The 17,262-nt window shown below is 45.2% G+C and overlaps 3 protein-coding genes across 3 annotated transcripts; 1 reads left to right on the top strand and 2 right to left on the bottom strand.

Annotated features, from left to right (window-relative positions):
- Positions 1 to 1,763: 1,763 nt before the first annotated feature.
- LOC134292062 (uncharacterized) lies at positions 1,764 to 7,047 on the bottom strand. Its single transcript, XM_062860768.1, has 3 exons — positions 6,553 to 7,047; positions 4,895 to 6,509; positions 1,764 to 2,143 (listed from the first exon to the last, which is right to left on the bottom strand). Exons 1-3 carry the CDS (start codon positions 7,045 to 7,047, stop codon positions 1,764 to 1,766), a joined length of 2,490 nt encoding a protein of 829 aa, XP_062716752.1.
- A 4,143-nt stretch (positions 7,048 to 11,190) lies between these two features.
- Positions 11,191 to 12,994, bottom strand: LOC109405430 (zinc finger protein 764). The gene is made up of 2 exons (XM_019678495.3): positions 12,767 to 12,994; positions 11,191 to 12,701 (listed from the first exon to the last, which is right to left on the bottom strand). Exons 1-2 carry the CDS (start codon positions 12,895 to 12,897, stop codon positions 11,255 to 11,257), a joined length of 1,578 nt encoding a protein of 525 aa, XP_019534040.3. The 5' UTR covers positions 12,898 to 12,994; the 3' UTR covers positions 11,191 to 11,254.
- A 3,221-nt stretch (positions 12,995 to 16,215) lies between these two features.
- Positions 16,216 to 16,838, top strand: LOC109415311 (uncharacterized). Its single transcript, XM_019689195.3, has 3 exons — positions 16,216 to 16,406; positions 16,514 to 16,660; positions 16,741 to 16,838. Exons 1-3 carry the CDS (start codon positions 16,315 to 16,317, stop codon positions 16,823 to 16,825), a joined length of 324 nt encoding a protein of 107 aa, XP_019544740.2. The 5' UTR covers positions 16,216 to 16,314; the 3' UTR covers positions 16,826 to 16,838.
- The last annotated feature ends 424 nt before the right edge of the window (positions 16,839 to 17,262 follow it).

Raw genomic sequence — 17,262 nt, 5'->3', positions numbered from 1 at the left:
GTGAACTTACAAAGAGCGAAGGCGCTTTTCCTACGGAAGAAGAAGGAGCCGATGAAAAAAAACTTGGCAGCCCTAACTAAGGATATAGACCCTAGGAACGCCAGGGTAAATTGGAGGTTGGTGAAACGACTGCGTTACAGCCATGGAAACAAGGACAAGAACAATCTAGTACTCACAGAGAAAGCAAAAGCGTTGGAGTTTCTGGAAGGACATTTTGGGCCGACACAACTAGCGATCGTGCCACCCAAAAGACCAAGTACCTCGTCGAAAAACAAGCTACTTGATCTGGAACAATGAAATCTCATAATCTATAAAAAGAAGGGCAACTCAGCACCTGGAACAGATCGATTGACGTACGCAATCCTGAGAATTTTGAACACAGACGAAACAGAAGATTATCGAAGAGATCAACTCATATTGTCAAGTCAGCTAACTCAGCAGTGTCACAGCGAATCCAGCAACACGTGAGGAAGGAACAGCTCATACCGGAATTGTCTTTTGACTTTAGACCGGGATGTTCAACTGAGGATTGCCTGAAATTTGTGACCAATCATCTGATGACAGCTAAAAGAAGCAACATCATCAGCGTCACTTCTTCTTCTTCTTCTTGGCGTAACGTCCTCACTGGGACAAAGCCTGCTTCTCAGCTTAGTGTTCTATGAGCACTTCCACAGTTTTTAACTGAGAGCTTCCTCTGCCAATGACCATTTTGCATGTGTATATCGTGTGGCAGGCACGAATATACTCTATGCCCAAGGAAGTCAAGGAAATTTCCTTTACGAAAAGACCCTGGACCGACCGGAAATCGAACCCGTCACCCTCAGCAACAGCGTTACTGTTTTCTTTGAAAATACGACAGAGCTCCACAAAATAGACCAGGAAGAGGAAAAAGTGTTGATGGTTCAATATGAGGACGATTTTGTAAAGATAGTAAGAGGAAAAAGTCTAGGCGAAGTCAAGGAAAAGGCGGAAGTACGACCAAAACAACAGTGTTTCAGCCAAAAGAAACTAAGATAGATAACGAAGTAATTGCACTTGGTCGTGAACCTAACGGCCTCTACAAGCACTGCAAAACGAAGCCTCGTTGGGGATTTTACTCACCTCGTACTCACAGCTCTCTCACAACTTTGGTATGCGTCTGCGACCTTTACCTTATTCGGCAAACTTTTAGATTAAACTACAATCTAAAAGACCTTCAAATATCATTTTTTGATAGCATGCTTCAGGACTGAGATAGAAGCAAGTGAGTATCACTCTTGCAAGTGAGTATTCGCAACACTGCCGGTGGGATGAAGCCTTTAAAGCATATGGTAACCAAACCAGAATTCGAGGTGCACGGAGAAAATAGGTACCTATTTTCTCTGGAGGTGCAGAATCCGATGAGGCGCATACCGGGCATTGAAGGTAAGCATTGTCGTCAACCATTCCAAGGACACCGGGAGGATCGCATACTAGCACTGATTCACTCGGACTTGTGCGGCCCAATGGAAACCGAGTCGATTGGAGGCAGTCGATATTTTCTGACCTTCATTGACGATGCTAGTCGGAAAACCACTTCCTAAAGTCGAAGACAGAGGTTGTGCGATTAAAACGGTTATTACGGGCGGTATTTCCTTTCTTTTATACGAGCAATAAAGACACGTCTGGTCGTATGCGAACTATACTCAATTCTGTTTATTTATTAAAAAAAATGACATTTGGCAATTCGGTTCATCTGAACCTCTTTTCAAAAGGGCGAACATCCTCCCCCGCCGTTGGCCCTACTATTCGTCCTTCAAGTTATCTAGTTGCTGTTCCGTTGGTAGCGGGCAAATCTTGGAAATGCTTCGCTTGATGACTCCTCCAGTGGTCCGAACTTCCGCAACTCTCACCAGTCCATCGTTTCCAGGAGTGAGATCAACGATTCGTCCCATAGCCCATTTTAGCGGCGGCAAATTATCCTCCTTGATAATGACCAACTGACCCTTGGCCAAATTCGGTGTCAAACGTCGATTCTTCATCCGTTGCTGCAGCGTGTTGAGATATTCCTTGGAGAACCGTTTCCAAAAAACTTGTTGACGTTGCTTAATGTCCTGATACATCGAAAGGCGGTTTGTTGGAATGTTGCTGTAATCGGGTTCTGCTGGAGCGATCATGCTTTCACCTATAATGAAGTGTGCGGGGGTAAGAGGTAGCAAATCGTTCGGGTCATTCGAAATAGGCGTGAGCGGCCTGGAATTGAGACAAGCTTCGATTTTGCATAGCAGAGTGCTGTAGCCTTCGTAGGTATACGCCGTATCTCCCATGGATCTCTGTATGTACAGCTTAACCTGTTTGACACATGCTTCCCAAATGCCCCCAAAATTTGGGGCACGTGGGGGAATAAAGTGCCATTGCACTCTGTGTTCATTCAGACGACGTTTGATAGAGTCCGCATTATCCGCCAGATTATTGTACAGCTGCTCCATCTCGTTTTTGGCCCCAATGAAATTAGTGCCATTGTCGCAATATATGTTTTGGCAGTTCCCACGACGACTCAGAAATCTATCCAATGCCATCAAGAAACCGTCTGTAGACAAACTGGTCACAATTTCTAGATGCACTGCCTTTACACTCATACAGACAAACACACAAATCCAGGCCTTCGTTATATTGTGTTTGCGTTGGAGAGGGTTCTTCAATTTTATTGGACCGCAAAAATCAATTCCCGTGTTGAGAAAAGCACGTGCCGGCGTTACACGGACGGATGGCATACTTCCCATAAGCTGCTGGATTCCTCGTGGTTTGGCCTTGAAGCACGGCAAGCAGCTACGTACAGTATTATGCACTACACGTTGTCCACAAAGCGGCCAATATTTTCGACGAACTGCATACAGCAAAGCCTTTTCGGGTAGATGACCTTTCATGTGCTCGTTCATGACAATCATCCTTGTTAGTGGGTGGTGTTGTGGAAGGATGATGGGGTGTTTTTGGAACTGACTTAAGGAAGCGTTGTTCAACCTACCTCCAACCACAATTAATCCATCATTTAACGTAGGGTTCAGTGTTGACAAACGGCTTCCGGAGGGTACCGGTTTTCCAGATCTCAGTAACCTTAATTCCGTTCCAAAGGTTTCAGTTTGACACAATTTAACGAGAGTCGTAAGAGCACCGTCCAATTCGTCAGCCGACAGTGACGATTGTTTGGATACCAACCGCTTTCTAGCAGCGTTCACGAAGCGTAGACACCAACCAACTACGGACACTAAACGGGACAGGCTGGAGAATCTTCCGAAAAGTTCCGACGGTTCATCAAGAGCTGTGAGTGCACACACCCTTTCGTTGGTTGATACGATGCTGGCAGTTATCTGGTACTGTCTCGGCCATTCATCCAACGGCTCTGTCAACCAGGTTGGACCATTCCACCATAACTGGTTTGATTGCAACTGATTTGGTTGACACCCTCTGGATAGTATGTCAGCTGGATTTTCTGTTCCACTTATGTGTTTCCACGATGCTACTGATGTTGTGTTTTGAATCTTGCTTACGCGATTTGCAACAAAGACGTTCCAACGATTGTCATCACTACAAATGCGAGCTAGATTGATTGCCGAATCAGTCCACAGTGAAACAGAGTCAAACACTATCTCCAATGCTTGCACAACCTTCACAGTCATTTCGGCTAGTAGAGCTGCACCACACAATTCGAGCTCAACAGACGTTCTTTTTTTCAAATTCGTTCCTTTCTTTCCTGTAGGTGCGATTCTCGAACGAACATACAGTATTTGTACACGGACTCCTCCATGCAGGTCTTCACTCCTCACGTATAGTACCGCGCCATATGCGATACCGGATGCATCACAAAATCCATGCAATTGAATGTTGCATGGAGAATTCAGTATGATGTGACGAGGAATCTGCAAAGCATTGACTGAAGAGAGCTCCGAGACGAATGCAATCCAAGGTGCTGCTATATCCGACGATACAATTTCATCCCAGTCATAACCGTCGGTCCATACACGTTGAAGAAAACGCTTAGCAGACGTTAGTATAGGAGATATGAATCCCAGAGGATCATACACGGATGCAATACACTGAAGCATGAGGCGTTTTGTTACCGATTCATCGATAAACTTGTCGTTACACATGTTGTACAAAATCGAATCACTCTCTGGATCCCAGTATATACCAAGGGTCTTCACAGCGCGTCGCTCATTGGGTGGTTCCCTGTCTGCTTCGTCGATTCCGCTTAATAGTTCATTCGAGTTGGATGACCATTTATGCAACTCAAACTTAGCGGCATCCAAGGTCTGTACTATTTCATCCTTTTTGCGAATCAAGCATTCCTCCGAGTTAGCTCCAGTTACCACATCGTCTACGTAGGTGTCATGAATGATGATTTCTCTGGCCAGCGGAAACTGTACTCCTTGAACATCAGCTAATTCCTTCAAACATCTGGTAGCCAGAAACGACGCAGACGCAGTTCCATAGGTGACGGTTTGTAGTCTGTAGCACTTCAGTTCATCCATGGGAGATTCTCGCCACAAAACGATTTGCAGATTAGCGGAATTATGGTCGACAAGGATTTGTCGATACATTTTTTTAATGTCGGCAACAAAAACGTATCGATGCATTGTGAATCTAATCAAAATCGATTGGATATCATTTTGAACATTGGGACCGATCAGAAGGATATCATTCAAAGATTTGCCGGTAGTAGTTTTGGCCGAGGCGTTAAAAACAACACGCAATTTTGTTGAAGAACTCGACATTTTCAACACGGCATGATGAGGGATAAAATAGGATGTAGCTGGAAGGCAGTGTTCAGGAATTTCCATCATGTGTCCCAATGTTTGATACTCACGCATAAAACTAATGTACATCGAACGCAGCAATTGATCCCGGCTAAGTCTAGCCTCCAGCTTCGAAAACATACTCATAGCGTAGCATTTAGAATCTCCCAAAACAGTCGGATTTTCCTTCAGCGGAAGCTGCACCATGAAACGCCCATCACTATTACGAACGGTATTTTTCACGAAATGTGATTCGCATTCCAACTCTTCATCGTTTCTTGATGCAACACTGCCATGTTCTTCAAGGTTCCATAGCATTTCCACGTTAGCGTCGTCATAGGTTTCCCGTTGTGTTTGTAGATGACAGAGTGGACCACTACGTTGCGGCGGTGAGTTGTTCATTTTTCCTGACACGACGAAGCCAAACTGGGTGTTTTGCAGCGCAGGTTGATTACGACGAACGATGGGTTCCCCAACAAGAATTTCGTGGAATACTTCGGCTCCAAGCAGGACGTCAATTCTGGCCGGCTTATAAAAGCTTGGATCCGCTACTGCTATTCCCGTCGGCAAGTCCAAGTCGGAAGGATTGTATTTTCTCGCTGGTATGATTCCGGTTATTTCGTCGATGACCACAAATTCCAGTTGCACGGTGAAATCGTTGAATCTGGACTTGATCGTACCTTGGACACTCTGCGTAGCCGTACAACTTGTGCCCCCGATACCGCGAATGGCCAATCGCTTGCCGTTTGACTGCAGTCGAAGTGTGCGGACCAGGTTACTGCTAATAAAATTCGTTTGAGATCCAGAATCGAGCATGGCACGGCACGGAATGTAATCCCCTTGGCGATCAGCAACCAAAACTACCGCTGTTGCTAGGAGGATTTGAGTTGCTGGAACCGACGGCAATCCACAAGAGTTCAAAGCAACGGTATCATCTTGATGTTCAATGTGTAGCATGGTGTTATGTTTAGCACCACACTTTTGGCAGCAACGAGCTTGACAAACATTAGCCATGTGGTTTGACCTCATACAATTGAAGCACAAGCCAAGGATTCGCAACGTATCGATACGCTCTGATGGATGCTTTTCCGTGAACTTCGGGCACATGAATAACGGATGCGGTGTTGGGCATTCTAGCAGACAAGGTACCTGTGTGCTAGGATGAGCTAACATTGGCCGTGGTGTAGCTCGAATGGCTGGCTTCATTCCCGTGCTGATGCTGAGCTGACTCAATCGGTTAACCTCACGAGCTTCCAGTGTTTGACAGCGCCTTTCCAAAAAACTGTTGAAGTTATTTAGTGAAGGCAGTTCTGTCGGATTTGTGTCATTTTCCCACTCTTTGTACGTGAAAGGGTCTAATTTTTGGGATATCAGAATGACGATAATTTTGTCCCAAGCCTGCGTAGGAATACCAAGTTGGTTGATGACAGCCACATGTTTGTTGAGGTCCGTATGAAGCTTACGTAGATCCTTGCCGGATTCCTTCGAGAGAGTCGGTAGGTTGAACAGTCCTCTGACGTATTTCTCCATTAGAACTCTCTTATTTTGATACCGATTCCGCAGTAAGTCCCACGCAATGTTGTAGTTGCCCGATGTGGTTTCCAGCATATTCACTATCTCCAAAGCCGGTCCTCTCAGTGACGATTTCAAATAATGGAACTTTTGAATTTCCGAAAGCCCACGGTTGCCATGTATCATAGCCGTGAACGAGTCACTGAACGGAAGCCACTGCATCACATCTCCGTCGAATACTGGTAACTGTATCGGCGGAAGTTTGAACACGTTATATAAGATCAGCTACCGCCGACGGGGCATCAGGCACTGATTGACTATCCTCTGACCTGCGAAGCAAATCGACAATTCTTGCTTTCGTGGTAAACAGCATACTTTCAAACTGCTCAGCTTTCTCCTCTACATCTTGCATTTCTTCTTCTGTTTCGGCTTGGGCGATGATGGAATCTTGAACCGCATTGAATTTGCTGTAGATGCTCTGCAGGGTTTCCAATCTTATCTCCAGCTCCGACGTGGAAGTTGTTTCTGGGTTGAAGCGCTCCACGTAGGAATATATTCGTTGCATGCTGGACAGGATCAATCCTCGACTTTTCATATGCCGCATAGGATAAACAGAGCTGGCACCGAACACTGTTTTTGGAGTATTGATCTCGTCCCTCGGCTGATTTTTCTCCCAAGTACGCGGCGGCGGTGGTGGCGGAGTTTTAACGACGGTGAATTGTTGTTTTGGCGGCGGCGCCTGACTTCGCGACGGCGAATGTTGTGTACGTCCGGCGGCTGACATACTCGAAACGGTAGACCATAACCTCAACTCGGTGTTGAAATTACGCACGGAAAACGATGAAAATTGTCCACGAATTACGACAAACGACGGAAGGAAAGGCGGCTTTCCATTCCAGTAACTGTCCAATCCGGCCGATAGGACCAAGATGTGCGATTAAAACGGTTATTACGGGCGGTATTTCCTTTCTTTTATATTGTCGTCGCGGTTGAAACCCGAAGTTTCCCCACACGCGACATTCGATTTTTCTTCAAATCCATACGTGAAACCTAACGTCGGACGTAGTGCGCTGGGCAGCGGATCTGGCCCTCTATCCAGCGCACTTTGTCCGACGTACGTCCGACGAACAGTTTAGGAGAAACATCGATTTTCGCGTGTCAAAAATTCCGATTTTCAACTGCACGAACAATACGAGCAATAAAGACACGTCTGGTCGTATGCGAACTATACTCAATTCTGTTTATTTATTTAAAAAAATGACATTTGGCAATTCGGTTCATCTGAACCTCTTTTCAAAAGGGCGAACAGAGGTGCTCGAAGCGTTTCAATAATACAAGGCTTTTGCCTTTTGCGGAAAATCAAACGGAAGAGCGGATCAAGCGAATACGGACGGACAACGGCAAGGAGTACGTAACTCTGAATTTTCGAAGGAATTGTGGAAGGAAGGAATCCAGGGAGAACATCTGCTCCCTACAATCCGGAGCAAAACGGATTGACCGAAAGGATGAACAGGACACTGGTCGAAAGAACGAGAAGTTTGCTGTCGGATGCGGATATGGAAAACACATGTGGGCAATCGTTCGCCAACAAAGGGACTGTCGGTGACCCCCGAAGAAAAGTTTTCTGACAGGCGGCCGGATGTATCCCAGCTTCGCATTTTCGGCACCAGGGTGATGGTGCATGTGCCAAAAGAGCAGCGGAAGAAATGGACTAGAAATCGTGTACCTTCATTGGCTACAGCGAAGGTTCCAAGGTTCTATAGAGTGTACAACGGGCGGACAAGGAAAATCTTCGAAACCAAGTAGCATTAGCATTAGCATTAAGCGAGTCGCACAAATTCGTAGGTGGTACAGTCCTAGACCGCTGTTATGAGGGTTGCCTCCTTCCCGTCCGAACCAAAGCACAAAGATTTGGGACTAATCTCTGACTCTTAGACAAGACTGACGCAATCCTCCAATGGTCGAGCACTGTCCTGGCCACGTCCTTGCGACTGCTGAGGAATGGGAAAGGATGGTTAGTTTTGAACACCTATGAAAAATGTAGACAACTCTACGATCTCTCAGGCCTAGGTGTCACGGGAATTTGGGTGTTGCTAGTGGAAGGGTAAACTCCAAAGGATACGCTTGGTTAACGTTCAGGCACACCATTGTTAGACTGCTTCGAATCAGTTGTCTGGCCAATTCATCCTCGTCATCTTGTTGGCATTTGGTTGAATTACTAGATTCTTCGGTTGATAATCTGAAATATAAAATAATATTAACATCGTACGTCAAATAAGCTACATATTAGTGATACGCTCGCCACAGTTACATATTTTTAAAATATTATTTATATAGTACGATACATTTACCTGAATCCTGCTGAAATAAAATGTTGATTAGCAGTACATTGAAACACAAATACTACAAAACACAAGGAAAAGAGCATCAAACTTTGATCTTGGAATATTTAAAAATACGATAAATATCAAGATCAAAATTTGATTTGGTAGATCTTACACCGCAACGCACCATTCTAAGGTGATCTACCCACGTTACGGGGTAGGAAAATCTTCGAAACCAAGTAAGCATTAATCGAATACGGAAGGAAGCGAACTGGTGATTCAAACCGAAACAGAAGAGGACTCCGAAGACGTTGCGAGAAGCGAGAACCAGCTGGACGAATCGATCTACAGCGACGCGGATTCGATAATGGATGAAGAATCACAACCTTCTGTGCTCCCTCCACAATCAGAGGACCCACAATTATTGGTAGGGCGCAGTGCGAGGGAGCACACTATCCCAGGCAAGTATCATGATTAGATTATATTAGTACATTCATAAGTGACCCGATTTTGTCAGCCCCTTTTCGGAATAAATTTTTTGCTCTCCTTAAAACCCTAAATAGTTTTTCAAACTTTGCATCCTTCTAAGTTCTGCATTTCAGCTTTTGTTTGATGTTAAACATTAAATAATTGATTAAAGTATTAGCTGTAGTACTTTTCCTGATAAAGTTTCCAAACTTGAAAAGAATTGTGATGAAACGGCGGTCGAACCAGACACATTACATGAGGCGGTCACCCGGCATAACACCGATAGATGGAAGGAACCGATGTTGGATAATCATTAGTATGGGACAAACATCTAATTCTCGCTCCAGTCGACTTTTTTGATTCCATTTAGATCCCATATGAACTGTGCAAAATTTCAGCACAATCGGTGAAACTATAATTTAGCGCAAGCGGTTCTAAGTTTTCATAGGATTTACTATGGGAAAAGTTACACTTTCAGATAAAAAATCACAGTGGTCGTCCTTTGTCTCCTTAATTCAAATCTATCAATGCTTCTTGTAGAAAAATCATTTACAAAACTTTCCTTTGAAGACCGCAAATCGATTGGATGCTTGTGGAAAAAGTTATTGATTTATTACCGATTAGTGATCCAACGAACGGCTTTTTGTTTTGTTTTATTAGCAGCACTGTTGCTGCTGCCTTGGCTGGTGCTGATTTCTGGGGGTGGTGTGCCTCCTGCCACCCCATGCAACAACGGAAGCAGCAGTGGTGCTGATAAAACAAAACAAAAAGCCGTTCGTTGGATCACTAATCGGTAATAAATCAATAACTTTTTCCACAAGCATCCAATCGATTTGCGGTCTTTGAAGGAAAGTTTTGTAAATGATTTTTCTACAAGAAGCATTGATCGACTTGAATTAAGGAGATAAAGGGTGACCTCTAGGATTTATTGTTTGAAAGTGTAACTTTTCCCATAGTAAATCCTATGAAAACTTAGAACCGCTTGCGCTAAATTATAGTTTCACCGATTGCGCTGAAATTTTGTACAGTTCATATGGGACCTAAATGGGATCTAAAAAGTCGACTGGAGCGAATATTTGTTTTTTTTTTTTCATACAAGCGTGTCCCATACTAATAATCATACATGGCTCTGGTGGATAGCCACCATACGTGGGATCTGGTCCAAGATCTGATCAAACTTCCGGACAGGAAGAAACCTCTACGCTGCAAGTGGGTCTACAAGGTAAAAACGAACATGGGTGGAACTGTGGAGCGGTATAAAGCCCGTTTAGTCAACGAGGGCATTTCCCAGCTCAAAGGCTACAACGAAACGTTTTCGCCTGTGGTTCGGTAATCTACCATTAGGTATTTGGTGTCGATGGACGCAGTGACGGCGTTCCTACAAGAAGATCTTGGAGAGGAAGACATCTTTATGGTTCAACCGTTCAATAATTCGTCGACCGGACTTCACCCAGGAAAGTTTGCCGGTTACGGAAAGTACTCTCACTCTATGGCCTGAAGCATGCCAGTAGGGTGTGTAACCAAAAGTTGGACAGTGAGTTAGACCGCATCGGCTTGAAGCGATCTGCCTACGACACATGTGTGTACTTCAAGATTGAGGGTGGTATAGTCCTGATTGTGGCTGCCTAGGTGGACGACATGTTGGTGTTTTCAATCAAAATCTGCAAAAGCAATCCCAGAGATGTTTTTGGAAGAATTTCACGTAAAAAATTCTGAAAAAAAAACAAAGAATTACCAAGCAAATCCTTGGAAGAATTTTCGAAGAAGGCCTTGCAAAAATTCCCGGATTCATCTTTAAAAGATTGCTCACAAGAATCCGTGAAAGAACTTCTGAGAAAATCCCAGAGTAATTCTGGGGAAATGAGGAAGAATACCCGTAGAGATCATTGCATTGGAAGGACTGCTGGAAGTATTCTTGCAAAAAAACAGAAAAAACTCCTGAGGGAATCTTTGGAAAAAATCATTTAAAAAACCTAAACGAAATCATTCATAAATTTTCTCTTTCTAGGGAAATTTGCTTTCCTTCAAATTCGATTTGACTAAATTATTAAATACCTAAATTATTTTGTTCGATGAATTCCTACTACGAAACACTTGGCAATAGTCATCTCAAAAACATATCCCCTCATGTACAATTCAACTCAATAATCATTCTATTCCATTCCATGCCCAGCATTACCGATTGTCACTCTACAGATCTTACCCCGAACTGTCATCCAGCGTGATCGTAATCTGCCGCGGAAAAGCCGTCCCGTACAGATCGAACCCATTGTCCGGAATCGCGTCCTCCAGGGTCAGTTCATCCTCCATCAGCTCATTCTCGACTGCGTCACCCATAGCTTCCGTGCCTTCCGGTTGGTCTCCTTCCTGCTCGTCCTCTTCCTCACCTTCCAAGTAGGCCGGAAACAATTCGTCGTCATCGGCGTCGTCGTCGTCGTTGGCATTTGCTTCCGGATCCTCTTGGTCTTCGTCCGACAGGCTTACCGTTTCCATCGCCGCCGGCGCTTCGCTCTCGACGACTTGTTCCGAGCCTTCATCCGGGTCAGAAGATACTTCTTCGTCGTTCTCGATCGCGTTCGGGTCATATCCTGTGTGCTTGGCGACCATATGCACCCGCAGCTCGGCATAGTTCTGAAAACTTACTTGGCAGGGGGCACATTCCGTCAGGCACGAGCCGTTCTGATGGTCAATGGTTTGATGGCTCAAATACTGTTCCAGCCCGGCGCAAGCCTTCTCGCATGCGGGACAAACGATGTATCGCTCGTGCTTGTTGACGTGCTTGTTCAACAAATGCCCATTGGGGAAAGTAAGACTGCACATTTTACACCGGTAAGTCCGCCTTGGCAGTTCCGATTTGTGCACCTCCTTGTGGATCACTTTTTCCCGTTGTGTAGCGAATCTTTTGTAGCATATCCGACACTTAAACTGCAAGTCGTGTGCGTATATCTGGTGCTGGTCAAGCTCTTCGGTGGTTCGGAAGTATGAATAGCACACGCGGCACTTCTTACCCAGTGGCGTGTGTGGTTTGTGCTTCATCACGTGCCGCTGAAATAGTTCGCTCTTTCGGAAGCGCTTGTCGCACTGCGGACACTGCAGCAGTTTGCCCTTTACCCTGTGAAACATCTTCATGTGCTTCATGTATGGCAATCCGATTGGTATTTTCAAATCGCAAGCGTAGCACGTAATCATCGTCGCTTCCGGTGGCACGGGTGGCACTGAGGGTACGATTGATTGGGTCGCCGTCGCCGTCGGTACCAGCTCAGACGGCACTACGGGAGGCGGTGGAATCACCGTTGCCGGTTGTGGTTGCACCGGCGCCAGCGTCATCACATTCGAAATCAAGATTTGCTTGTCGCTTATGAAGGACAAGGGCGGCGGTGCCTTCGGTGCCGCCAGCTGTGCCCGATACATCCTCAGCGCCATATCGCGGTTTTGGCATTTATCGCGGAACTGACTGACGCTCTCCAGCCCGGTCGTGCATCCGAAGCACACGGCAAAGCACGGATCCTCCTCGATGTCCATCTGGATTCCGGCATTTTCGGCGATGTACTCGATCCAATTCTCGATGGTTTCTTTGACGGTGAGCCGCCGGGCTACATTATTCGAAAAGCACAATCGGCAAAATGTGAGAGGATTTCCGGTGGGCCTTAATGGGGAAAATAACGTTACTGAAGGATGATTGATTCCCGAAAGAGTTGGGGAAGTACTTACACCGTCACTATTGGCTCCTCAACAGTTTTTAATCTCTTGGGTTGGCTGCCTTTCGAACTGGAACTAGCCATCGCCGGTTTACGGTTCCGGTTTACGAACGCTTCAAACTGTTTAGGATAACTATTGTCCATGAAATATTCCAACGCAAAAGTTTACTTCCTGCGAAACTTCGCACTGATGCGATGTTAGTAAATAAACGCCATCTACAAACACAAAAGGATCCAATGACAGCTGTCATCGATTTTGACACACTGAAACAAAACTTCACATACAAAATCGACGATACATAGGATACTGCAAGATGACGTCACGAAGCCGTGCACTGACAGTTCAGCAGGCTTGTTTACATGGACTTAGTCTCTGGTGGAGATCCGGCAAAACTTTTTTCGATAGAATCTCAGTAAAACGGTAATTAGACGATTGGTTTTGTACTAGTAGAGATGAATATAACCGATATTTCCGTATATCATAATGGTTTCGAAACGGAAAACGTAAATTTAATTTTCGCCGCTCGTTAAAAATTCTAACACCTTGTAAACAAGCTCGCTGAACTGTCACACAAAGTGAGGTTAGGTCAGGTGCTTGCAGTACCCTATTGAAACAAGATCAAATGGACCACAATATATAAATCTGCATCCGACATTGGTGACTTCGAAGTTGCAGAATGTGCGTGAAAGATTACGTGAGGTTTTTCATTAGTTAGACAAAGAGTTGGAATTTCTTTCTACTTCGTAGTCGCGAGTCGCAAATGGAGAAGGCTCGAGCCTCCTTAATGTGCGGAACAAACGTAGCGCCGATCTTGGCGCCGACATTGTGTCCGACCATCGTCTCTTAATCGACGAGATGCGGTTGCGCATTGCTAGGATTCATCGACAGGAGGAGAAAATCGGGCGCCGGGTTTACATACGCCGACTGGAAGACGCTGCGGTTAAAAGGTCCTTCGTCGAGAAGCTAGAGAACCGTGCTGCGGATATTCCGGAAGGTGGAAGCGTAGAAGATCAAGATAATTTGGGTGAGCTACGCACCCGGAGAAAGCAGTGGATCACAGATGACACCTGGAGGAAGATAGAGGAGCAAAGGAACGCCAAAGCCGCGATAGAGCGAGAAAAAACACGAGGAGTCAAAGCCGTATCCCGTCAGCGCTATTCGGTTCTAGAGAAATGATGCGCTTATGTAGGCGGGACAAAATAGCGTGGGCGGACTCCCTAGCCAACGAAGGCGAGAAAGTCGCAAATACCGGAGACATTCGTGCATTCGTCTCCTCTACGATGTCACACGTCGCCCTAGTGGGACTAAGATGAATGCTACGATGCCCGTGAAAGACACATATGGACAGCTATTGACCGATCCGGATGACCAGTTGAAACGCTGGTTTGAGCACTTTGGATACCTTTTTCAAGTGTTCAACACCTCAGCATGATCCATGGGTTCGATGCATCACCCATGTCAATACCGAAGCTCCACCATTGCAGGAGATAGAAACAGCCGAGGAAACAGCCATCCGTAGCATGAAATCTAACAGAGCCCCCGGGTCGATCGCATATCAGCTGAGATGCTCAAAGCTGAATCCGTAGGTATCCGCATAGCTGCTGCATTAATTATACTGCAACATATGGAAAACCGCGACATTTCCGGCCGACTGGATGCAAGGCGTCTTAGTAGAGGTATGTACCAAAAAAGGGTGACCTGACTGTATGCGATAATCGGCGGGCCATCATGTTACTGTGTATTGTTCTCAAAGTCCTCTGCAAAGTGATCCTTAACCGGATACACGAGAAAATTGACGCAACTCTCCGACGGTAGCAAGCAGGATGCTGTGCCGGACGATCCTGTGTGGACCATATCGCCATGCTCCGTATCATTCTGGAGCAAATCAATGAATTCTAAGAGTCTCTCTGCAGAAAATCATCGGCCTCATTGAAGCACAGTACGGGGCATTTTCGTGCAAAGTACTGCACAACGGTGTTTTGTCCGATCCCATCCAGGTCGTTGCTGGAGTGAGGCAAGGATGTATACTATCAACGCTACTGTTCCTCATCGTCATCGACGAGATCCTGGTAGGTGCGATTGACCGTGAACCAAATCGTGGATTGCTGTGGCAGCCCATTACCATGGAGCACCTAAATGACTTCAAACTGGCAGATGACGTTGCTCTCTTAGCTCAACGGCGCTCTGATATGCAGAGCAAGCTCGATGATCTTGCCAATCGCTCCTAAGCGGCAGATCTTACTATCAACGTTAACAAGACCAAATCGTTGGATATAAACACGGTCAACCCTTTCAGCTTTTATGGTACAGTAGACGTTCGCTCGGTGCAAACGCTTTAACTGCAATGCTTTTTAACTGCAAGTCCGCTAAGTGCAACAATTTTGCAGTTATCGCACCGCTATCCGTCAAAATGAAACGTCAACAGTGCTGCGATGTTTTTTGCATGCACGTTTGTTGCAATGTGATGTTTTTCGTATGCACTTTGGATTTGGTTGCATTCTGCAGCAACTGACAGTTATGTGACGTCTGTCAGTTGTTTCAGTTATCGAATTTCATTCGGTAAGTGAAACGTAAACATGTTGCACTTATCGAACGTCTACTGTAGTTGGAGCGGAGAATGTTAAAAGCTTCCAATATCATGGTAGCCAAATGGCGACCGATTGTGGCACCAAGATCGACATAGGTGCACGAATCAAGAAGGCGAGTTTAAGAAATGTATGAAAAACAACCATATTAGTCGACGCACCAAAACTCCAATTTTGAACTCAAACGTGAAATCTGTGCTGCTATAAGCCAGTTAAACTTGGCGTGTATCAGTGGAGAACACTCAACGGCTGCAGATCATCATCAATAGATGTCCGCGGTACACAACTCCTGCATGGTGTCCTGACAATCGGATCTCCAACGTGGAGCTCCATTGTCGATGTCATGAAAAGCCGATAGCGACAGAAATTCGGGAGCTAAAGTGGAGGTGAGTCGACCACACTCTACGCAGGGCGAAATTTGCAAACAAAGCGTTAGATTGGAACCCCGCAGGACATCGCAGCAGAGGCAGACCCAGAAACTCGTGGCGGCGCAACCTTAACAACGAAATCAAGCAAGTCGACAGAAATTTGGCCAGTCCACAGGTCAAGGCGATGGCGGGGAATCGCCCAGGATGAAGATGTTTCAACTCGACCCTCTGTGGCCATAAATACCGTTTTTTTGCGATTAGCAAAGAAAGTGCTATTCCATCTGGATTAAATAAATATTGCACCACAAATTTCACTAGAAAGTTTATTTATTTTGGGCATTCAACTGAATTTCTTGATGCGGCCATTTCTGTTGGATTCCTAAATGGAAAGCAGAGAGAATTTCATGTGAGTGTACTACACCGCAACGAAAAGTCAGATGATTTTCAAATGAATCCTCCCCAACGTGTAATTTCAAGATGAGCTTCCGGGTAAAACGACTTTACAGTGCACGGCGATGTAAACAACAACAATAAGCGCCGCTTTGGCAGTTTAGCATCCGCAAAAATCGGCAAAATTAATGTAAAATAATACGAAAATCTCCCAAAAATGGGCCGCAAATGTGCGGTAAACGATTGCATCAACAACAATTCCAAGCACATCTCCAAATCGTTCTACGGTTTCCCCAGGGATAGCGAAACGTAAGTACATATGACCCGTGGCCGTGGATACCGCGTCGTCGTCCACTCAGGATAATGAGGACGTAAATGGAACTTATTTAACTTGGATTTGTTTTATTTTTTTGCAGCTGCCTAGCATGGGTAAAATTTTGCGGCACCAAGGAACTGGAACTGGTGTTCTTTAGCCAGGGCCCAGAAGGTTTGCAAAAGCTGAAAATGTGCTCGGACCACTTCGGGCCGGAATCCTTTCGGAATTTTCACCTGAAGGATAAAGGGTAAGCTGCCGGGAGATTTGTGTTTGGGTAGTGTGCGAATGAACAAATTTATGATTATAAATTTATGTTTCCATTTCCAGACTGGTGAACGGTGCCAAGCCGGTATTTCCTGCACATCGGTTCAAAGAAACGGTGGGAGAGTATGTAATATATCATCTCGACTAGATTGAATAAGTTTGCTTTAATTCAAAAGGCTCGTATTTTTTTTGTACATTGAAAATTTAAACATTAAAAGTAAAATAACATTTATACAATAAACATTATACATTCAATAAGTGTTGTTACTTACTAGTTTACTGAGACCCAATGTAATGAATAAACCAACCGAATGACCCATATAGCCGCAGTGGTAAACGCGCATGTATTTAGCCAAAACAAGCTGAGGGTTCAATTCCCAGTCTTAAAAGAAATTTTCTTGACTTCCTTGGGCGTAGAGCACCTTCCTGTCTGCCACAGACATGAAAAATGGCTATTGGTAGAGGAAGCTCTCAGCTAATAATTGTGGAAGTGCTAAAAGAACACTAAGCTGAGAAGCAGGTTCTACCTCTGAGGTGACGTTATGCCAAGAAGATGAAGAGAAAACCAACTAAAAATGTTGTAGG

The sequence above is a fragment of the Aedes albopictus genome, chromosome 1 (assembly GCF_035046485.1).
Source record: "Aedes albopictus strain Foshan chromosome 1, AalbF5, whole genome shotgun sequence".
Classification (NCBI taxonomy): domain Eukaryota; kingdom Metazoa; phylum Arthropoda; class Insecta; order Diptera; family Culicidae; genus Aedes; species Aedes albopictus.
This window is presented reverse-complemented; position numbering and strand designations above follow the sequence as displayed.